The sequence below is a fragment of the Triticum urartu genome, chromosome 7A, assembly GCF_056163025.1.
Source record: "Triticum urartu cultivar PI428250 chromosome 7A, HENAU_Tu73, whole genome shotgun sequence".
NCBI lineage: Eukaryota > Viridiplantae > Streptophyta > Magnoliopsida > Poales > Poaceae > Triticum > Triticum urartu.
The window spans coordinates 610,051,772-610,076,231 of NC_141879.1; the positions used below are offsets into that span (position 1 = coordinate 610,051,772).

The 24,460-nt window shown below is 44.8% G+C and overlaps 1 protein-coding gene across 1 annotated transcript; it reads right to left on the reverse strand.

Annotated features, from left to right (window-relative positions):
- Positions 1–255: 255 nt before the first annotated feature.
- Positions 256–2,194, reverse strand: LOC125520825 (putative F-box/FBD/LRR-repeat protein At1g78840). The gene is made up of 3 exons (XM_048685854.2): positions 1,163–2,194; positions 951–1,085; positions 256–812 (listed from the first exon to the last, which is right to left on the reverse strand). Exons 1-3 carry the CDS (start codon positions 2,123–2,125, stop codon positions 411–413), a joined length of 1,500 nt encoding a protein of 499 aa, XP_048541811.1. The 5' UTR covers positions 2,126–2,194; the 3' UTR covers positions 256–410.
- Positions 2,195–24,460: the final 22,266 nt, after the last annotated feature.

Genomic DNA, 24,460 nt, shown 5'->3' on the forward strand with positions numbered 1-24,460 from the left:
GAAATGGTCATAAGCAAGGTGAGAAATAGTGGCGCAAATCGCTGCAGCTACGAAGAAAAAGTGCCGTTCCAATCTCGCTGTGGTATGTGGATGTGTTTTGCTAAGGGCGCCAAAAACATCAGTTTTGGCCATTTAGGTGTCCAAGCCACTCAGATCAATAAGACCATATAAACGACAATGGGAGAAACAGTCACACAACTCTGACAACTCCATTGTCTAAATTGGGAGAGCACAGATGCAATACTGCACGGAAACTATAGAAAAATAAAAACACGGAATATGGATGTGATGTAGCAACCTACATGGGCAATGAAATACAGATGTTCCAACAAAAGCAAACATCAAATATTACAAATATTATCCAAGGATTTCCCAAACTGTGAAATGAGAACGCAAGAGCTGAGAGTATCTCAAAGGAAATCAACGTCATGGCATCGACACGATGATCTATCAAAGGGATCGCTAATAGTCAGATCATGGATGTGCCCAATATGTATCTCGTCTCCGTAGTAAGAGTCACAACTAAAATTAAACTGAGCACCTTGAGAAACCCTGTTATCCAGTTGTAGTTTTCTGTGCTGGCCAGCTCTCCATTCAGAAATGTATTTCTTTCGATTTATTGCAGTGCGTGATGCAAACTCCATATGTTCTAACACTTTTGCATTCAAAAGAAAGAACCTTGCAAAATCAACATCTCTAGGTGTTCCTTGATAGTTTATCAGCACTACTTTTTTGAGATGGAGCTCCAAACATTCAATATAGCCAAGTGGAAAATTGTGTCGTGCTCTTTTTGATGCCCCAGTCCGATATAACTGAAATATGATTTGTAGTTAGTTTGGGATATGGTCCGAAATAGGGATGATTGGCTGATGGCACAAGAAGAAATTGAAGCAACTAGCCATGATGTAAAGAGGACGATAAAGTAGATCGATGGTTAAAAAAAATCTCACCAAGACATATAACTTCTCCAAGCAAGGAAAGAATGTCACAAAGTCAATGGCATCATCGACACTTGGAGGGGAAATGCGCAGAACCAACACTTTAACGGCTCGCACCACATTCATCAAATTGACAGCGAGAAATCCCTAAATTAAGCAATACACACAAATGGTTAGCACGAGAATCTGAAAGGCATAACACAAAAATTAATGGCCGTGGCTACCTGAAGAACATTTGTTTCAAGCTTGCCTTTGGTGAACCCTTCTGGCAGAGAACCCAGGAAGTCCAGTTTGGGTGCGCAAAGCACACGGACTGATAGGTCACAATCTAGTCCAGACAGGAACAACTTTTCTAGGAGAGGGGCATCCTCAACAATGACTTCTTGCAACAATTCATCCGGTTCATTTGGCCAACCAGACCACACACCTAGCCTCCTAAGGGTGGACGAGTTGACCCGAACACCACGGACACCATCCAATTCACTAAGCACCAAGCTCTCCAGTGCAGTGCATCCAGCAAGAACACGGTGGAGGACGACCTCCGAGACGACGACACCTTTAAGTGTGAGCTGCTTGAGTTTGGGGAAATGTAGATCGCCGGCCAATGTGGCCGCAGAGGGGAAATGGATCATGTAGCCGGTGCACTTGATGCTGAGGATGTGGAGGGCGGGTAAAAACTGGAGCACGGACGGCGGCAGTGCATATGGAACCTCCTCCCTTGGCACTAGCCAAAGTTCCTTGCCGATTTCCTTGCGGTTTTGCCACAGATCGAACTCAGAGAGGCCTTTGAAGGCTGGTGACTGGAGCCAGCCGTTCAGTAATGGGGAGACATAGTCAGATTTGTAGCCGTACCAGGTAAGGGAGAGCCGGCGGCAGGGCGCCTGGTGGTCGGTGAGAATGCGGGAGACGAGGCTGGAGGGGGCGGGCTCGTCTTCGCGGCGGAGAACGACGCCGAGGTTGAGCGGGGCGGAGCGGAAGAGGGGGCGCCACCTGGTGGAGAGGATCTGGGTGCGGGCGCCATCCTTGGTGGGGAGGAGCGAGATGATGCGCCGGAGAACGTTGACATGGAGGTCGCTGATCAGCTCGGGACCTTCCCCGACTTCGCGCTTGTCGTTCGCCGGTGGTGAGACGCCGGCGACCAACTCGGCCTCCTGCCATTTTCGCTTTTTGGCTCTGCGGGTAGTCATCGCCGCCGCCCGGGGAAAGAGGAGGCCGCGTGTTGTTTTTGTTGGCAAAATGGTGTGTAGAATTTGGGGGTAGAGATCGTTTCTTTTCCTCTCTTCCGAAGAGAACAAAATACTCTAGAAGAGTGAAGGACAATAAAAGATCTTTCTTTAGCCTCTCAGCTGTAATTTGTCACAAAAAAAGGTTTTCAGGATCTTATCATTTTCTAATTGATTTTTGCAAAAAATAATAATCTATTTTTAGGAGAGAATTCGTTTCTAATTTTTTTCGAGAGAATTCTTTCTTTTAACACGGTATAGACACAAGCGCTCATATAAACGCGTATACACTCGACCCTGACTTGAACCCTGCTGGGCTGGAATACCACTGTCCACCGAGTGAAGTCTATTTTAAACCTTGAATTCATAAGGGTTGTCGGAATTGAACCCCGAACTCTTGATCCCTGAAATCGATACTCTAAACTCACCGATCCCAGTCAATCCCGACCCAGATCCATGTAGACTAATTTGGCAGGCTAGAAAAATGACACCCCCGCCCGGGATTGCACTCCGCTGTCACTGACTATATGGTCCACGTGTCATATTCATCCACTCCAATGATCCTTCGCTCTCTCTCCCAAGAACTGTGGCGGTCGTTTGACAAACATGACGACTGGCGTGTGCTGTGGTAAGCCTAACCAGCTAGCGTACACATACGTGCCCCTCGTTGTCAACTAAAAAAACGCACCCCTCGTCGTGGCCTTCTATCCAGCATCATCAGCCACTGCTATACAAGTCCAGTGGATCCACCACAACCTTTCTGGAATCATGCGTACCCCAGATGGAGGCATATGCATGCACACCACTTGTTCGGCAGAATGGTGATGGGGACGGGAGGTCCTTGTGCACCATTGCAACAGTAGGTTGGAGACAAGAGGGATTTCCGAGGGTTCGATATCACGCTCCTGACAACCACGTTGGCGCCGACTCCTCCCGGGACAAGTGGTTCACCATGGCCATCATCTTGCTCGGGTCTTGGTAGCTGCGTGGCATTGTGGCGTAGCGCCGCGTTCTTCTGTCCAGGCAGCTCACTACAATGTCCAACAACGTGGGCAGGACATCTAGCATGTCCGGCTTCTGTAAGCTCAAGCACGTCTGGTGCCTTCATACCCGTCATCGGCGCTGGCTACTGGGAGCTCACGCACGTCCGAGGCGTGGCCACTAGCAGCGCCATATGCATGCTTTGGCGCTCTCCCTGGAGCGGACGTAGACGACGGAGACGACTCTCAACGGTCTCGCGGACACAGCGACGACGAGCGTGAGGGGGGTGGGAGATGGCGGAGGACAAGACAACAACGTGGATGCTAAGCAAGCTCGATGCCTTGCAGTATTCATCGAGGCATGGATGCTAAGTAAGTACTCTCTTAGTGTCAAAAACGTCATACATTATGGGACGGAGGGAGTAGCTCGTATTAGCCTGTTTGCCGGGTATGTAGATCCATGCTGACGTGTCCTCCTAGTAGTATCCGTTTGGGATTTCATCTTTGATAGAAGGAGGAAGAAATGAATATGACCCACATAGTAGGTGAGAGGAGGGAGTGATCCCGGTCCGAATCTTTATTTTCTCGGTGCAGCAAACGTATCTAGGGTTGAAATGGACTAGGATTTATAAATACAAAGTACCGATCTCAGGGATTTAGGATGCATGATTTAATTTCAGCCACCCATACAACTGCAAGGTTTAAAATAGACTTTACTCACTGTCCATCTAATCATCCAACCACATGTTGGATCACAGATATTCACTTTTTAATTGATCAGATCAGATAAGATGTTGAGCAGTATGTTATTTGTGCGACCATTGGACATGATTCCAACTTTTTTATATTTACATATGAGTACAACAATACCTCTCACACATGCTAAAAGAACCTCCATCCAGTTTTTAAAATCACAAGCAGGAAACATCAAATGGTAGAGCCACCACTTCACATTTCAGAACACTTTATGTGTATTTTTATTCTGCAAGCTTCTGCAACATATCTTCGCAAAGCCACCGATCGAAAAAGTGCACACACTTCATGTAGGGCTTGAGAACTCGTACTTGCAAAAAGGCACCAAAACCCTCTTTCTCTTAGTTCAAAACAGGCTCGTGCATTCACATAAACGTTCAAAGTTTACAATGTTACGAAGGCTTGGTAAGAAGCAAACTCACATGATCTAGCCGAGCCTCATTTTTTTTTCTTGCGAGAAAGAGCCTCGTTAGCACAATGGCTTAAATAAACAAACATACATGAGGGAAATTCGCAGGAGCACACACCCGCGCAAACTCCTGCCACTGTCGATCTGCGGCATGGTTCGTGCACATGTTTGGACAGAAAATGGTTGAAAAATTGATGGAAATTCTTTAACTGTATGAATATAGGACACTATACATGTTTATTTTATATGAACTAGCACATATGCCCATGCGTTGCAACGGAAGATAAAATAGTATGCATTTAAAGTCAATGAGAATTATATGTGCAAGCAAAACCCTGCGTGCGCATGAAAAATGAACATTTAATTTCTCGGTTTCACCGCGTGTGAAGGAATCAATCCGCTATTTTTTCATTCATTGATTGAGGGCATTTAAGAGAAGACCCATGAGTTATTCAATATACTCTTCCTTTCAATTCTTTTCAATCGAGGGGATTTCAAGGCATGTAGTTTCTGAATATTTTAGAAAACATGAACAATGTTTTAAATACTGAACAATTTTTGGGAAATTATGTACACTTTTGAAGAAACATGAACAAAATATGAAAGGGAACATATTTTAAAATTCACAAACATTTTTTGAAAACACCAATTTTTTTATTATAAAGACATGAACATTATTTGAATTTGTGAATAATTTTTTTTAAAACAGGAACATGTGTTGAAAATTCATAAATATTTTTAGAAAATGTGTGTATTTTATACACTAACATTATTTTTAATTTTGAAAATTTCACTAAAATAAGAACATTCTTTGAATTCGGAGCATTTTTTTAAAATGCCATTTTCTTTTTAGAAATCTCGAACAATTTTGTAAAGAAATATTATTTGAAAAAATGGGAAACTTTAAAAGTTCCGAATATTTTTCAAAATAGCAATAAATTTTTGGAATTCTGAACATTTTCCAAAATTTGGTTTTGTAATTCTGAATGTTTTTTGAGAATATTTTACTTATGAGATAAATTCTAAAAGAAAAATAAACTTGGAGGTGAAAAAAGATATAGGGAAATGAGAATAAAAATAGAAGTAAAACACAGAAAAAATGGGCCAACGTATTATTGGTTGTGCTGTGCGAAACTCTGACTATTTGTCGCCCTGTGCGGAAAATGGAATTTCACCAGCTGTGAGGGCAGAAAAATAAGTGGGCTGGCTTTGCTGGGCCACAGTGCGTGGCCCATGTACGAAAAATCTTTTTCTAATAGACAAACGCATAAGAATTTAGTACCACCTCGGATAAAAAAATCTTTTTGGCGGTGAACGGATGAAAATTTTGGCGAAACGCACCTTGCTTTATTAGTAGGTATAGATAAGTCGGTGGACCCCTCTTATATGTCTCTTTACCTGTGCGTATCCTACAGCTCTTGTTCTATTACATACTCTGTTTCACGACTTTCATTCACTGTTCATCTTCTTCTTCCTTTGTCTTTGTCCTGTTTTTTTTTCTTATGTTCGATTTCTGTTTCCTCCTCTTCTTTATATTTTTCCCTTCTTTTATCACATGTGTTGGTGTCTTGAATTAGGGGGTGCTTGCCACGTCGGCCCGCCGATGATGGGCCGGCCCGAGGACCCACCAAAGATGGACGAGTGGACCATGTTGGCCCTAGCCCTCGGCGTAATCAAGACGTAGATCTCCTGGAGGCTTGGCGTACACTCCAAACGTATTTTGAATAGTTAACATGTTTATCTCTACATTGTAACTGACCATGTGTAAACCCTAGGTACCCCCGGCGTCTATATAAGCCGCAGGGTTTAGTCCGTAGAGGCAGACATTCTCATTCGCATGGTTTAGAGCTTAGACAAATTCATACGATCTCGAGGTAGATCAATCTGTACTTTGTACCCTATCACAATCAATATATAAGAAGCAAGACGTAGAGTTTTACCTCATCAAGAGGGACCGAACCTGGGTAAAACCTCGTGCTCCTACTCTCCTTGTTTCCATCTAGCTCTAATCAGAAAGCTTGGGACCCCATGATACGTCTCCGTCGTATCTACTTTTCCTAATGCTTTTCCTCTTGTTTTGGACTCTAATTTGCATGATTTGAATGAAGCTAACCCGGACTGACGCTATTTTCAGCAGAACTACTATGGTGTTGTTTTTGTGCATAAATAGAAGTTCTTGGATTGGAACAGAACATTTTGGAGAATTATTTCAGAATAAAAGAAAAATACTAGAGGCAAGAACCACCGGAGGGGGGCCCCCTAGGTGAGCACGACCCACCAAGGCGCGCCCCCTCCAGGCGCGCCCAGGTGGGTTGTGCCCACCTGGTGACCCCGCATACCCTGATCTCGACTCCATAAATACCTATATTTAGAGAAAAAATTGAGGAGGAAGAATTGTCTCTCGTTTCACGATACGGAGCCGTCGCCACCTCCTGTTCTTCATCGGGAGGCCAGATCTGGAGTCCATTTTGGGCTCCTGAGAGGGGGATCTTTGATCTTCGTCATCACCAACCCTCCTTCATCAACAATTCCATGATGCTCCCTACCGGGAGTGAGTAATTCCTTCATAGGCTCGCCCGTCGGTGAGGAGTTGGATGAGATTCATCATGTAGTCGAGTTAGTTTTGTTAGGGCTTGATCCCTAGTATCCATTATGTTCTGATATTGATGTTGTTATGACTTTGCCATGCTTAATGCTTCTCACTTTGGGTCTGGGTGCCATGATTTCAGATCTGAACCGTTTATGTTTTCACCATTATATCTATGTTCTAGATCTGATCTTGCAAGTCATATTCACCTATTATGTGTTATGATCCGTAAACCCCGGAGTGACAATAGTCAGGATACTTTCCGATGATGACCATAGTTTGAGAAGTTCATGTATTCACTATGTGTTAATGCTTTGTTCCGGTTCTCTATTAAAAGGAGGCCTTAATATCCCTTAGTTTCCATGTGGACCCTGCTGCCACAGGAGGGTAGGTCAAAAGATGTCATGCAAATTCTTTCCATAAGCACGTATGACTATTTATGGAACACATGCCTGTTGGAAATATGCCCTAGAGACAATAATAAATTAGTTATTATTATATTTCCTAGTTCATGATAATCGTTTTGTTGGAAATATGCCCTAGAGGCAATAATAAAAGCATTATTATTATATTTCTTTGTTCATGATAATTGTCTTTATTCATGCTATAACTGTATTATCCGGAAATCATAATACACGTGTGAATACATAGACCATAATATGTCCCTAGTAAGCCTCTAGTTGACTAGCTCGTTGATCAACAGATAGTCATGGTTTCCTGGCTATGGACATTGGATGTCATTGATAACGGGATCACATCATTAGGAGAATGATGTGATGGACAAGACCTAATCCTAAGCATAGCACAAGATCGTGTAGTTCGTTTGCTAGAGCTTTTCCAATGTCAAGTATCTTTTCCTTTGACCATGAGACCGTGTAACTCCCGGATACCGTAGGAGTGCTTTGGGTGTATCAAACGTCACAACGTAACTGGGTGACTATAAAGGTGCACTACAGGTATCTCTGAAAGTGTCTGTTGGGTTGACACGGATCGAGACTGGGATTTGTCACTCCATATAACGGAGAGGTATCACTGGGCCCACTCGGTAATACATCATCATTATGAGCTCAAGGTGACCAAGTGGTTGATCACGGGATCATGCATTACGGTACGAGTAAAGTGACTTGCCGGTAACGAGATTGAACAAGGTATTGGGATACCAACGATCGAGTCTCGGGCAAGTAACATACCGATTGACAAAGGGAATTGTATACGGGGTTGATTAAATCCTCGACATCGTGGTTCATCCGATGAGATCATCGTGGAGCATGTGGGAGCCAACATGGGTATCCAGATCCCGCTGTTGGTTATTGACTGGAGAGTCGTCTCGGTCATGTCTGCTTGTCTCCCGAACCCGTAGGGTCTACACACTTAAGGATCGGTGACGCTAGGGTTGTGAAGATATGTATATGCAGTAACCCGAATGTTGTTCGGAGTCCCGAATGAGACCCCGAACGTCACGAGGAGTTCCGGAATGGTCCGGAGGTAAAGAATTATATATAGGAAGTGCAGTTTCGGCCATCGGGACAAGTTTCGGGGTTATCGGTATTGTACCGGGACCACCGGAGGGGTCCCGGGGGCCCACCAGGTGGGGCCACCTGTCCCGGGGGGCCACATGGGCTGTAGGGGGTGCGCCTCGGCCTATATGGGCCAAGGGCACCAGCCCCTATAGGCCCATGCGCCTAGGGTTTCCATGGGGGAGGAGTCCCACTAGTGGAAGGCACCCCTGAGTGCCTTGGGGGGGAGGGAAACCTCCCCTGGCCGCCGCACCTAGGAGATTGGATCTCCTAGGCTGGCGCACCCCCCCTTGGCCCTCCTATATATAGTTGAGGAGAGGGAGGACTTCATACCTCAGCCTTTGGTGCTTCCCTCTCTCCCTGTTACGTCTCTCTCTCGTAGTATAGGCGAAGCCCTGCTACTGTGACGCCCTGCATCCACCACCACGCCGTCGTGCTGCTGGATCTTCGTCAACCTCTCTTCCCCCCTTGCTGGATCAAGAAAGGAGGAGACTTCATCCGTTCGGTACATGTGTTGAACGCGGAGGCACCGTCCGTTTGGTGCTAAGATCATCGGTGATTTGGATCACGTCGTGTTCGACTACATCATCCCCATTCTTTGAACGCTTCCGCTCGCGATCTACAAGGTACGTAGATGCATCTAATCACTCGTTGCTAGATGAACTCCTATATGGATCTTGGTGAAACGAGTAGGAAATTTTTTGTTTTCTGCAACGTTCCCCAACACGTTTATTATCCATGCTAGAATTGTATTGATAGGAAACTCAGATACATGTGTGGATACATAGACAACACCATGTCCCTAGTAAGCCTCTAGTTGACTAGCTCGTTGATCAATAGATGGTTACGGTTTCCTGACCATGGACATTGGATGTCGTTGATAATGGGATCACATCATTGGGAGAATGATGTGATGGACAAGACCCAATTCTAAGCCTAGCACAAAGATCGTGTAGTTCGTAAGTATCATTTCCTTAGACCATGAGATTGTGTAACTCCCGGATACCGTAGGAATACTTTGGGTGTGCCAAACGTCACAACATAACTGGGTGGCTATAAATTTACACTACAGGTATCTCCGAAAGTGTGTTGGGTTAGCACGAATCGAGACTGGGATTTGTCACTCCGTGTAAACGGAGAGGTATCTCTGGGCCCACTCGGTAGGACATCATCATAATGTGCACAATGTGATCAAGGAGTTGATCACGGGATGATGTGTTACGGAACGAGTAAAGAGACTTGCCAGTAACGAGATTGAACAAGGTATCGGGATACCGACGATCGAATCTCGGGCAAGTACAATACCGCTAGACAAAGGGAATTGAATACGGGATTGATCGAATCCTCGACATCGTGGTTCATCCAATGAGATCATCGTGGAACATGTGGGAACCAACATGGGTATCCAGATCCCGCTGTTGGTTATTGACCGGAGAACGTCTCGGTCATGTCTGCATGGTTCCCGAACCCGTAGGGTCTACACACTTAAGGTTCGATGACGCTAGGGTTATAAAGGAAGTTTGTATGTGGTTACCGAATGTTGTTCGGAGTCCCGGATGAGATCCCGGACGTCATGAGGAGTTCCGGAATGGTCCGGAGGTAAAGATTTATATATGGGAAGTCCTGTTTTGGTCACCGGAAAAGTTTTGGGTTTTATCGGTAACGTACCGGGACCACCGGGAGGGTCCCGGGGGTCCACCAAGTGGGGCCAACAGCCCCGGAGGCTTGCATGGGCCAAGAGTGGGAAGGGACCAGCCCCTGAGTGGGCTGGTGCGCCTCCCACAAGGCCCAAGGCGCAGCTAGGAGGAGAAGGGGGAAACCCTAGGCGCAGATGGGCCTAAGGCCCACCCTAGGGCGCGCCCCCTTCTCCCCCTCTTGGCCGCCCCCTCCATCCCATCTAGGGCTGCCGCCTCCCTAGGGGTGGGAACCCTAGAGGGGGCGCACCCTCCTCCCCTTCTCCTATAAATAGTGGGGGTTTTGGGCTGCCCATGACACACGATTTGATCTCTCCCTGGCGCAGCCCTACCTCTCTCCTCCTCGTCTCTTGCGGTGCTTGGCGAAGCCCTGCTGGAGTACCACGCTCCTCCACCACCACCACGCCGTTGTGCTGTTGCTGGATGGAGTCTTCCTCAACCTCTCCCTCTCTCCTTGCTGGATCAAGGCATGGGAGACGTCACCGGGCTGTACGTGTGTTGAACGCGGAGGTGCCGTCCGTTCGGCACTAGGATCTCCAGTGATTTGGATCACGATGAGTACGACTCCTTCAACCCCGTTCTCTTGAACGCTTCTGCATAGCGATCTACAAGGGTATGTAGATGCACTCTCCTTCCCCTCGTTGCTGGTTTCTCCATAGATAGATCTTGGTGACACATAGGAAAATTTTGAATTTCTGCTACGTTCCCCAACAGTGGCATCATGAGCTAGGTCTATTGCGTAGATTATATGCACGAGTAGAACATAAAGTAGTTGTGGGCGTTGATTTTGTTCAATATGCTTACCGTTACTAGTCCAATCTTGATTCGGCGGCATTGTGGGATGAAGCGGCCCGGACCGACCTTACACGTACTCTTACGTGAGACCGGTTCCACCGACTGACATGCACTAGTTGCATAAGGTGGCTAGCGGGTGTCTGTCTCTCCCACTTTAGTCGGACCGGATTCGATGAAAAGGGTCCTTATGAAGGGTAAATAGCAATTGGCATATCACGTTGTGGTCTTTGCGTAGGTAAGAAACGTTCTTGCTAGAAACCCATAGCAGCCACGTAAAACATGCAAACAACAATTAGAGGACGTCTAACTTGTTTTTGCAGGGTATGCTATGTGATGTGATATGGCCAAGAAGAATGTGATGAATGATATGTGATGTATGAGATTGATCATGTTCTTGTAATAGGAATCACGACTTGCATGTCGATGAGTATGACAACCGACAGGAGCCATAGGAGTTGTCTTTATTTATTGTATGACCTGCATGTCATTGAACAACGCCATGTAATTACTTTACTTTATTGCTAACCGGTAGCCATAGTAGTAGAAGTAATAAGTTGGCGAGACAACTTCATGGAGACACGATGATGGAGATCATGATGATGGAGATCATGGTGTCATGCCGGTGACAAGATGATCATGGAGCCCCAAGATGGAGATCAAAGGAGCTATATGATATTGGCCATATCATGTCATGTTTATTTGATTGCATGTGATGTTTATCATGTTTATGCATCTTATTTGCTTAGAACAACGGTAGTAAATAAGATGATCCCTCATTAAAATTTCAAGAAAGTGTTCCCCCTAACTATGCACCGTTGCGACAGTTTGTTGTTTCGAAGCACCACGTGATGATCGGGTGTGATAGATTCTAACGTTCACATACAACGGGTGTAAGACAGATTTACACACGCGAAACACTTAGGTTGACTTGACGAGCCTAGCATGTACAGACATGGCCTCGGAACACAAGAGACCGAAAGGTCGAGCATGAGTCGTATGGTAGATACGATCAACATGAAGATGTTCACCGATGATGACTAGTCTGTCTCACGTGATGATCGGACACAGCCTAGTTGACTCGGATCATGCAATCACTTAGATGACTAGAGGGATGTCTATCTGAGTGGGAGTTCATAAGATGAACTTAACTATCCTGAACATAGTCAAAAGATCTTCGCAAATTATGTCGTAGCTCGCGCTTCAGTTCTACTGTTTAGATATGTTCCTAGAGAAAATTTAGTTGAAAGATGATAGTAGCAATTATGCGGACTAGGTTCGTAAACTGAGGATTGTCCTCATTGCTTCATAGAAGGCTTATGTCCTTAATGCACCGCTTAGTGTGCTGAACCTCGAACGTCGTCTGTGGATGTTGCGAACATCTGACATACACATTTTGATAACTACGTGATAGTTCAGTTAAACGGTTTAGAGTTGAGGCACCGAAGACGTTTTTGAAACGTCGCAAAACATATGAGATGTTTCGAGGGCTGAAATTGGGATTTCAGGCTCATGCCCACGTCAAGAGGTATGAGACCTCCGACAATTTTCTTAGCCTGCAAACTAAGGAGAAAAGCTCAATTGTTGAGCTTGTGCTCAGATTGTCTGAGTACAACAATCATTTGAATCGAGTGGGAGTTGATCTTCCAGATGAGATAGTGATGTTTCTCCGAAGTCATTACCACCAAGCTGCTAGAGCTTCGTGATGAACTATAATATATCAGGGACATATATGATGATCCTTGAGATATTCGCGATGTTTGACACCACAAAAGTAGAAATCAAGAAGGAGCATCAATTGTTGATGGTTGGTGAAACCACTAGTTTCAAGAAGGGCAAGGGCAAGAAGGGATACTTCATGAAACGGCAAATCAGGTGCTCTAGTGAAGAAACCCAAGGTTGAACCCAAACCCGAGACTAAGTGCTTCTGTAATAAGGGGAACAGCCACTGGAGCAGAGTTACCCTAGATACTTGGTAGATAAGAAGGCTGGCAAGGTCGATAGAAGTATATTGGATATACATTATGTTAATGTGTACTTTACTAGTACTCCTAGTAGCACCAGGGTATTAGATACCGGTTCGGTTGCTAAGTGTTAGTAACTCGAAATAAAATCTACGGAATAAACGGAGACTAGCTAAAGGTGAGATGACGATATGTGTTGGAAGTATTTCCAAGGTTGATCAAATATCGTAAGCTCCCTCTACCATCAAGATTGGTGTTTGCGTTGAGCATAGACATGATTGGATTATGTCTATCGCAATATGGTTATTCATTTAAGGGGAATAATGGTTACTCTGTTTATTTGAATAATACCTTCAATGGTCTTGCACCTAAAACGAATGGTTTATTGAATCTCGATCGTAGTGATACACATGTTCATGCCAAAAGATATAAGATAGTAATGATAGTACCACCTACTTGTGGCACTGCCACGTAAGTCATATCGGTATAAAACGCATGAAGAAGCTCCATGTTGATGGATCTTTGGGCTCACTCGTTTTGAAAAGTTTGAGACATGCGAACCATGTCTATTGGTGTATATGCATGAAGAAACTCCATGCAAATGGACCGTTTGGACTCACTTGATTTTGAATCACTTGAGACATGCAAATCATACCACATGGGCAAGATGACTGAAAGCCTCGTTTTCAGTAAAATGGAACTAGAAAGCAACTTGTTGGAAGTAATACATTTTGATGTGTGCAGTCCAATGAGTGCTGAGGCATGTAGTGGATATCGTTATGTTCTTACTTCACAGATGATTTGAGTAGATGTTGAGTATATTTACTTGATGAATCACGAGTCTGAATTATTGAAAGGTTCAAGTAATTCAGGGTGAAGTTGAAAGATCATCGTGACAAGAGGATAGAAGATCTATGATATGATCATAGAGATGAATATCTGAATTACGAGTTTGGCACAGAATTAAGACATTGTGGAAATTGTTTCACAACTAATACAGCCTGGAACACCATAGTGTGATGGTGTGTCCGAACATCATAACTGCACCCTATTGGATATGATGCATACCATGATGTCTCTTATCGAATTACCACGATAGTTTATGGGTTAGGCATTAGAGACAACCACATTCACTTTAAATAGGGCACCACGTAATTCCGATGAGATGACACCATATGAACTATGGTTTAGAGAAACCTAAGCTGTCATTTCTTAAAAGTTTGGGGTTGCGACGCTTATGTGAAAAAAGTTTCAGGCTGATAAGCTCGAATGCAAAGCGGATAAATGCATCTTCATAGGACACCCAAAACAATTGGGTATACCTCCTATCTCAGATCCGAAAGCAATAAGGGATTGTTTCTAGAATCGGGTCCTTTCTTGAGGAGAAGTTTCTCTCGAAAGAATTGAGTGGGAGGATGGTGGAGACTTGATGAGATTATTGAACCGTCACTTCAACTAGTGTATAGCAGGGCACAAAGAGTTGTTCCTGTGGCACCTACACCAATTGAAGTGGAAGCTTATGATATTGATCATGAGACTTAGGATCAAGTCACTCCCAAACCTTGTGGGATGACAAGGATGCGTACTACTTCAGAGTGGTACGTAATCCTGTCTTGGAAGTCATGTTGCTAGACAACAATGAACCTACGAGCCATGGAGAAGCGATGGTGGGCCCGGATTTCGATAAATGGCCCGAGGCCATAAAATCCGAGATAGGATCCATTTATGAAAACAAAGTGTAGACTTTGGAAGAACTACTTGATGGTCGTAAGGCTGTTAGGTACATATGGATTTTAAAAGGAAGACGGACAATGATGGTAAGTATCACCATTAAGAAAGCTCGACTTGTCGTTAAGGTGTTTTCCGACAAGTTCAAGGAGTTGACTACGATGAGACTTTCTCACTCGTAGCGATGCTAAGAGTCTGTTGGAATTATATTAGCGATTACTGCATTATTTATGAAATCTTGCAGATAGGATGTCAAAACATTGTTTCCTCGATGATTTTCTTGAGGAAAGGTTGTATGTGATACAACCGGAAGGTTTTGTCAACCCTGAAAGATGCTAATAAGTATGCAAAGCTCCAGCAATCCTTCTAAGGACTGGAGTAAGCATCTCGGAGTTGGAATGTATGCTTTGATGAGATGATCAAAGATTTTGGGTTTATACAAAGTTTATGAGAAACTTATATTTCCAAAGAAGTGAGTGGGAGCACTATAGAATTTCTGATGAGTATATGTTGTTGACATATTATGGATCAAAAATGACGTAGGATTTCTGGAAAGCATATAGGGTTATTTGAAAGTGTTTTTCAATGGAAAGCCTAGATTAAGCTACTTGAACATTGAGCATCAAGATCTATAAGGATAGATCAAAACACTTAATGGTACTTTCAAATGAGCACATACCTTGACATGATCTTGAAGGTGTTCAAGATGGATCAGTCAAAGAAGGAGTTCTTGCCTGAGTTGTAAGGTATGAAGTTAAGACTTAAAGCTCGACCACAGCAGAAGAAAGAGAAAGGACGAATGTCGTCCCCTATGCTTTTGTCATAGGCTCTATACGGTATGCCATGCTGAGTACCGCACCTGATGTGTGCCTTGCCACATGTCTGGCAAGAGGGTACAAAGGTGATCTAGGAGTGGATCACCAGATAGCGGTCAAAATTGTCCTTGGAGTAACAAGGACATGTTTCTCGATTATGGAGGTGATAAAGAGTTCGGTGTAAAGGGTTACATCGATGCAAGCTTTAACACCTATCCGAATGACTCTGAGTAGCAAACCGGATACGTATAGTGGAGCAACCATTTGGAATAGCTCCAAGTGGAGCGTGGAAGCAGCATTTATAATATGACCTAGAGATTTGCGAAGAACATACGGATCTGAATGTTGCAAACCCGTTGACTAAAACCTCTCTCACAAGCAAAACATGATCAAACCCAGAACTCATTGAGTCTTAATCACATGATGATGTGAACTAGTTTAGTGACACTAGTAAACTCTTTGGATGTTGGTCACATGGCGATGTGACCTGTGAGTGTTAATCACATGGCGATGTGAACTAGATTATTGACTCTAGTGCAAGTGGGAGACTGTTGGAAATATGCCCTAGAGACAATAATAAATTAGTTATTATTATATTTCCTAGTTCATGATAATCGTTTATTATCCATGCTAGAATTGTATTGATAGGAAACTCAGATACATGTGTGGATACATAGACAACACCATGTCCCTAGTAAGCCTCTAGTTGACTAGCTCGTTGATCAATAGATGGTTACGGTTTCCTGACCATGGACATTGGATGTCGTTGATAACGGGATCACATCATTGGGAGAATGATGTGATGGACAAGACCCAATTCTAAGCCTAGCACAAAGATCGTGTAGTTCGTAAGTATCATTTCCTTAGACCATGAGATTGTGTAACTCCCGGATACCGTAGGAATACTTTGGGTGTGCCAAACGTCACAACATAACTGGGTGGCTATAAAGTTACACTACAGGTATCTCCGAAAGTGTCTGTTGGGTTAGCACGAATCGAGACTGGGATTTGTCACTCCGTGTAAACGGAGAGGTATCTCTGGGCCCACTCGGTAGGACATCATCATAATGTGCACAATGTGATCAAGGAGTTGATCACGGGATGATGTGTTACGGAACGAGTAAAGAGACTTGCCAGTAACGAGATTGAACAAGGTATCGGGATACCGGCGATCGAATCTCGGGCAAGTACAATACCGCTAGACAAAGGGAATTGAATACGGGATTGATCGAATCCTCGACATCGTGGTTCATCCAATGAGATCATCGTGGAACATGTGGGAACCAACATGGGTATCCAGATCCCGCTGTTGGTTATTGACCGGAGAACGTCTCGGTCATGTCTGCATGGTTCCCGAACCCGTAGGGTCTACACACTTAAGGTTCGATGATGCTAGGGTTATAAAGGAAGTTTGTATGTGGTTACCGAATGTTGTTCGGAGTCCCGGATGAGATCCCGGACGTCACGAGGAGTTCCGGAATGGTCCGGAGGTAAAGATTTATATATGGGAAGTCCTGTTTTGGTCACCGGAAAAGTTTTGGGTTTTATCGGTAACGTACCGGGACCACCAGGAGGGTCCCGGGGGTCCACCAAGTGGGGCCAACAGCCCCGGAGGCTTGCATGGGCCAAGAGTGGGAAGGGACCAGCCCCTGAGTGGGCTGGTGTGCCTCCCACAAGGCCCAAGGCGCAGCTAGGAGGAGAAGGGGGAAACCCTAGGCGCAGATGGGCCTAAGGCCCACCCTAGGGCGCGCCCCCTTCTCCCCCTCTTGCCCCCCCCTCCATCCCATCTAGGGCTGCCGCGCCCCCTAGGGGTGGGAACCCTAGAGGGGGCGCACCCTCCTCCCCTTCTCCTATAAATAGTGGGGGTTTTGGGCTGCCCATGACACACGATTTGATCTCTCCCTGGCGCAGCCCTACCTCTCTCCTCCTCGTCTCTTGCGGTGCTTGGCGAAGCCCTGCTGGAGTACCACGCTCCTCCACCACCACCACGCCGTTGTGCTGCTGCTGGATGGAGTCTTCCTCTCCCTCTCCCTCTCTCCTTGCTGGATCAAGGCATGGGATACGTCACCGGGCTGTACGTGTGTTGAACGCGGAGGTGCCGTCCGTTCGGCACTAGGATCTCCGGTGATTTGGATCACGACGAGTACGACTCCTTCAACCCCGTTCTCTTGAACGCTTCCGCATAGCGATCTACAAGGGTATGTAGATGCACTCTCCTTCCCCTCGTTGCTGGTTTCTCCATAGATAGATCTTGGTGACACGTAGGAAAATTTTGAATTTCTGCTACGTTCCCCAACAATGCCTACATTATATTTATGAACTGGGGCTAGTCTTGTATCTCCCTAGGTTATGACTGTTATATGATGAATATCATCTAATGAATCCACCGATCCAATGCCTACAAATTTCTTACATATTGTTCTTGCTAAGTTACTACACTGTTGTTACTGTTCCACTTGCTACAAAATCACTACCATTGTTATAGTTACTATTGTTGTTACTACTACTATCAAAACTATCATACTACTATGCTACAAATCACTTTGCTGCAGATAATTATTCTCCAGGTGTGGTTGAATTGACAACTCAGCTGCTAATACTTGCAAATATTCTTTGGCTCCCCATGTGTCAAATCTATAAATTTGGGTTGAATACTCTACCCTCGAAAACTATTGCGATCCCCTATACTGGTGGGTTATCAAGACCATTTTCTGGCGCCGTTGCCGGGAAGCATAGCTATATTTGTTGAGTTACTTGGGATTATTATTTATCTATCATTATGAAGAATCTAAAGGATACCAAGACTAAGATTTTCCCCTCTAAGACGAGGGGAGGTAAGGAACTGTCATCTAGCTCTGCACTTGATTCACCTTCTATTTTAAGTAGACTTGCAACACCACCACATGCTATTAATCCTGATATGTCACAAGTTATTGATGATGCTACTTCTATGAATGCTACTCATGATGATGCTAGTACCTTGCTTGATGATAATATGCCACTAGGTGAATTTCTTGATGAACAACTTGCTAGAACTAAAAATATTGAGATTATTGAAATTGATGAAGTACTTGAATTTGAAAATCTTGAAACACCTGTTAGACCTGGCTCTCCTAGATATGAATTGTCTATAATACCTGAAGGTTATGTTATGGATGTGGAGATAACTAGAGACTTTCTTGCTTGCAATGATAAAGATGATCTTAAGAAATTATTATGCAAACTGAAAGAAAAATCTTTGAATGCTAGAATGAAATGTGATCCTAGGTTTGCTAGTTCTCCTATCTTTGTTGATGATAAGGATTATGAATTCTCTATTGACCCGGAGTTAATTACTTTGGTCGAATATGATCCTTTCCATGGCTATGAAAATGAAACTGTTGTGGCACACCTTACTAAGTTGAATGATATACACTATTGTAGGTTGCTGCTAACACGACACTACGATCAGAGACCCTTCGACGAAACTGTGTGCGATGTCGTAATCGCAAACGGTGGTGTAAAAAACCCGTCAAAAAGGTGCAAAACGTTTGAGATGAAGGATGCATCAAACACGATTCAGTTTTTAGTTGTGTGTGTGATGCAGGGCATACGGTTCAGCTCAATTAACGGTTTGCAACAAGGAGGAACAAAAGAAATGGGCATCCAGATGAAGGTGTGTGCGTTGTACAACATACGTTTCACATGGATGAACTGTTTATGATTAGGCAACACAAAATAAACGGTCAGCCAGATCAAAGCTGTGTGCGATATACGACATGCGGTTCACTCGGATGAACTGTTTGCGTTGAGACATGAGAGCAGAAACAGTTCAAATGAATAAGATGTGTGTGATACGAGGCAAACAGGTGTGTAATCAGAAATGTGTGCGAAGACCGATAACAACACAAAAGATTACTGCTAACAAGCCGTGTGTGTTGTGAGCAAATGATTGCTGGTATACAATTGTGAGTGATTGATGAAAACATCATCGACGAGTTACATTGTTTAGTCCGTGTGCGATGTGATTTTCTTTGTCCGCACAACATCTACGCTCTATGTACAGAGCATCAACATATATACTTAAAAAGACATCATTGCATAACCAAATTAAGCATACAATTACATAAGTGACTACACACATAACATTTCCACACACCAAAGCAAGCAATTACATGCATACTAAAGTAGGAGAAACGATGATCTAATCATCTACCTATTGTTGCGACGACGCTTGCCATTGCTCTGGTTCCGGCTGGATCCCTGGACGTTTTGGGGAAGGAGGCACTTCCTCATGTCAACGATCCGCTTGTACATGTCGTAGCTCGTGTACGCCTCCTTGGCTGCGTACACAATGTGAGCTTTGTCGAGTTTCTCCATCCAGGCCGAGTTCCAGGCACGCTTGTCCTTGTTGCACGAATCCTTCATGTCTCTGTAGTAGGGGTCGATGATGGCCTCGGCGAGGTGAACCAGTGAGTCCTTCTCATGCTCCTTGCTGTCCCAGATCTTGTATTGGCCCTAGATGTCGACAAGATTCTGGCAGGCGATGCCCGAATTCTCGAGCGCCTTTACATCATTGGTGATGTCCACCGTAGCGAACATGTAGTGGGGGCTGTTGACAAACCTGGCAAAACACTCGCAAGGCCTTGTGGCTAGGCAGTAGTGCTAGACGAGGACGTGGTGGCGCACGCACATCTGGGCGACGGCGAGCTTGGGACGAGACCCGACACGAGTGCGGGTGTACTCGAGGTCGAACCCGACCACCTTGTACTTCTCCGCGGCAAGCAACAGCTCCATGATGTGGATGGAGTGCTCCACCCAGACCGGGTCATTGGTGTACACCACTGAGAGGTCCATGAACCTTCTGTGGGTGTCCACCACAGCACGCATGGTGAACTGCTGTTCGTCGTCGGCAGCTGCTTGGAGCGCCATTGGAGCCGCGCAGGATACCTTCTAAGAATTTCTCATGGTGGGTGTGCTTCTTGCAATGGTGGGGCACGATCGAAAGGTTGAAGAGACACGCGGGTTAAATGGCTGCTGTAATAAATGGGGCCCGGCCGGCCTGTAGTCGTCATGTTTTGTCATGGCGTTCATAGCGAAGGATTCCAGTGCACGCTTGACAACACCGCCCCGTACGCGTCAGCTCGAAGAGGCGCCAAATGTATCGTCGGTGAGCCTGTTCCCGCGCTACCGCGCTGTTTACCGTGCAAGCTTCCCGCCCGGCTTGTTTGGCCACGCGTCGGCTAGAAGAGGGACAAATCATGGGCGTTTATTGGCAAAAAGCTTTGTAAAAACGAAGTGTGTGGAATGACTTCGATCATAAGTTTACCCGTGGGTGATGAGGTCAAAGTTACACAGAAGGGTGATGATGGACACGAGTGCGATAAGTAATTCTGCGCTCTATAGTGCACACGGTGGAAGAAACCAACTGTGTGCAATAATGTCGTAGATCACAGTCGAGTTAGCTATACAGATCGTGTGTTGTGAGATCGACAAGGTAAACTGATTCGAGAATGGTTAATAAAATATAAGACCATTGCATATTAAGGTCAAAATAGTGTTAGCAATATACAAGTCTCATACGATGCCATTTCAACGATTGTACCACAAAAGCTTGAAATGTTACAAGGTTCAAATTCTAGAGTTATATGGCTCAAATTCGAAGACTACAAGGTTCAAACTGATATTAGAAATGAAATTCAGCTCATCAGCTGCAAACGCTCTCGTTGATCCGCTGAACATGGATATCAGAGAGGTTCAAACTAATATCACTGCTTCTAAGTCTGGTTTCGAAACCTCACAATTTTTGCAAAGGGGTCAGCCACTGAGAAGTCATGTATGGGGTTGACACGATGACTTCTGGTTACTCTGTCATCTGAAGTTCCAAAATGAAATTTAGCATCTTTGGAGCCTACTCCATTATGCCGCAGGCGCCGGCGCTGATAAAAAAACCAATCATGTTTGCAAAATAAATGTAGGGCAAACCTCATTTCCTTTAGCACCCTTGCTCTGAGAACAAAGAACCTGGTGAATATAATCTCCGATAAGGTCCCTCGATAGGAGTTCAAAGTAATTTCTAAGAGATGCAGATCTAGGCATTTGACGTGACTGTTATATTGTATCACACTATCTTATCTGCAAAAGAAGAAAACGTGTTAGTGCCTACATGTAGTTTTGAACATTACTACAAGCCTATTTGGTTTGCAGGATTTGTAAAATGCACTAACATGCCATCTTCGATCTGACATGATTGACATGTGCATTTGATTACATTCTAGAAAAATGTAGTCTTCTTCACAAGAGGTTGGAGTGGATGAAAAGTTCCCTAAGAAAACTTGAACTCCCTTATGGTTAACATTTAACAGGAAAGGAACATCACCTCGATATATAGCTTCTCCAAGCACAGAAATCATCTCAGGAAACTGACAGCTTGCTCCAGGTTGGGGCCGATAGATTCTATTGCCAAGACCTTCACTGTGTGCAGTTTCGGGGTCAAGCTTGTCGGAATCATTTTCTGAATGACAGATGAACAAACATCTTCAAAATTAGAAATAATGTTAATTTGTAGAAGGAGAGGTAGAAGGCGGCTGTTGTACTTGAACAGGTGTGGATCCAATAACAAGTTCAGAGTATTTGTGAGACGAGTAGCCCACCACTGTCAATTTCGGCGCAGAAATGACATTGATTCTTGTTGGACCTTCTTGATCAACTACAAGTAATCTCTCAAGTGCAGGTGTGTCCTCAATGACCATACCGTGGTACACATCTTGTGATGTCTTCCTGCCCCACCAGCAACACACATAAATAGTCTGGAGAGTCATGGAGGTGATGTGGAAGGTACTCAACCCATTGATCGCCTAAAGATAAAGGTACTTGAGTGCAGTACAGACACAGAGCAGGCGCTCAATATCACCGTTTGAGAGGCAGATGGCGACGAGCTCGAGGTGCTTCAGTCATGGTAGAATAAGAGCGGGCGAGTCATTAAGAGGGGGATGGCAATTCCTGAACTTGGAGACGTGCAGCGTGGGCGCGAGGCAAAGTGCAGACGTTGGCAGCGAGCGCATATGCCCATCATCAAAAGTGAGCTCCTCGAGCTGATCTAGGGCGGGGGATCGGAACCAGTCATCAAGCTTGGCTCGGTCCTTGCCGTTGGAATGGAACTTGCCCATTCTAAGGCCTTTAGTTGGGCCAAGGTGACTACCGAGGATCTTGGAGAACACATCCAAGCTTTTGCGATAGCCATGGTAGAGCTTGTGGGTGTCGATGAGGTCGAGAGGGCTGGAGTTCCATAGGGGGCGCCACCGCCGGGAAAGGACGGTTGTCCGCGCCCCATATTGGATTGGGAGGAGGGAGATGATGATTCTCAACATATCATTGGGGAGGCTGCTGATGAAGTCTAGGCCTGCCGGAGTCGCTTGCGTTTCTAGCTCGCCCCGCCTCCGCTTGTTGGCAGCCCCGTTCTTCACCTCCGGAGTCTCCTTATCAGTGGCGCTTTCTGATAGAAATGGGAGTACATGGAATATTTAGTTAAAACAGGGCAACAGAAAAGTGTATTGGTAACTAGAAGTTCTTAGGTAGGAATATAGTAAGAAAAGAGAATAACAATTGGTTGCTTAAATACTACACAATTCATTTGACATTGCTGGGTAAGTCAACATGCAGATAGTTGAAAAGAAACTTACTTCAAACAAAGTCTGGACGGACGATTTTGTCGGGGAAATTAGCATATATCTCATGATCAGACCCTTTTATGTGCAGTGCAATTTTAGTGCCAGCTTTCCGCACATAAAACTTTGCAATTTCTTTCCAAAAGCCAGTGCCAAAATAGGAGTCACCACGTTCATCAAGTCTTACAGTAGCAACGATTGTAAATCCATGGTTCGTGTGCAGTATGACATCCGTGGAGCCTTCATCTATGTAAAGGGAAAAAATGTGCACTACATAATTTGTTGCATAGCAAGGGATGTTCTGCAGAAAATGGTAGGATTGTTAAAGAAAATATGGTAACATGCAAATATGGGCCCAAATTGAAAGAACTATATAACAGTTGAAATCGAAAGACAAAAATCTATAATTAAAAAGATAGGGTAAACATGATGTCATGGAAATATGAGAGTAATCGAAAGAACAATACATCATTAATTTGCCTAATATAGAAAGAAGAGGGGGGAATCTCCTTTGATGTATATGGTGCATGTGGCACCTTTTAATCAAATGTAGCAATATTTAGAATATGTTTAGGGAAGGAGGCCATGCCAACCGATTTAGGGTGAGATTGAACATACTACGCGCGTCCTCAAGTTATCTGGTACGGTGAGATGTAATCTCTGGCGGAGGTCGCAAAGTCCTGAAGTGTCGGTGCACTGTACATTATATGAATGAAAGAAAACCCTCAAATCAGCTCGAATAAAAATGAATTCACGGCGATTTCCGCTGGGTTATTAAAGGAGGCAGATGAACTGGGATAAGATATGAGATAATATCTCGTTAAATTAGTTACCTTGTCGTCCATGAGAAAGAACCCTCAGTACGGTAGATTCCCCAACCGAGCGGAGCTGGGTCGACTGCGAGCAGCGTCAAGAAAGTCGATGGCGATAGGCAGCGGCAAGCGGAAGTGGCGAAATGCGGTGGGCTTTGCCGGCAGCCTGGCGACGGCGGCAGGCGTCGAGCTAAGTGTTTACCGCCGCGATAGGCGGTGCCATGGCATAGACACGGAGGATCTTGTTCAGGTGTGAATGGGGAATGTACCGGAGGGGCCGAGGGGGTGACGGGCGGGGTGAGGGTTTTTGTGACGTGGGGATGGTGAGGGTTTTCTTTTTTCTTTTTTGAATTGGGTGGTGAGGGTTTTCTACCCCACAAAGAATTTTGGGGGCGACGGTTTGCTAGAGCGAGCCGTGTGTGATTGACGCAGCAGGCAAAATGAAAGTCATTGCACACGGTTTCAATTTTGGGAACTGTGTGTGATTGACGTACTACCTCCGTCCTAGTTTATTGGCCCCCCGCTGTAATTTTTACCAAAATTTGGTGAAATATTTAACATACTCAGACATAGATAATAAGCGTACACGTACATAAGCATAG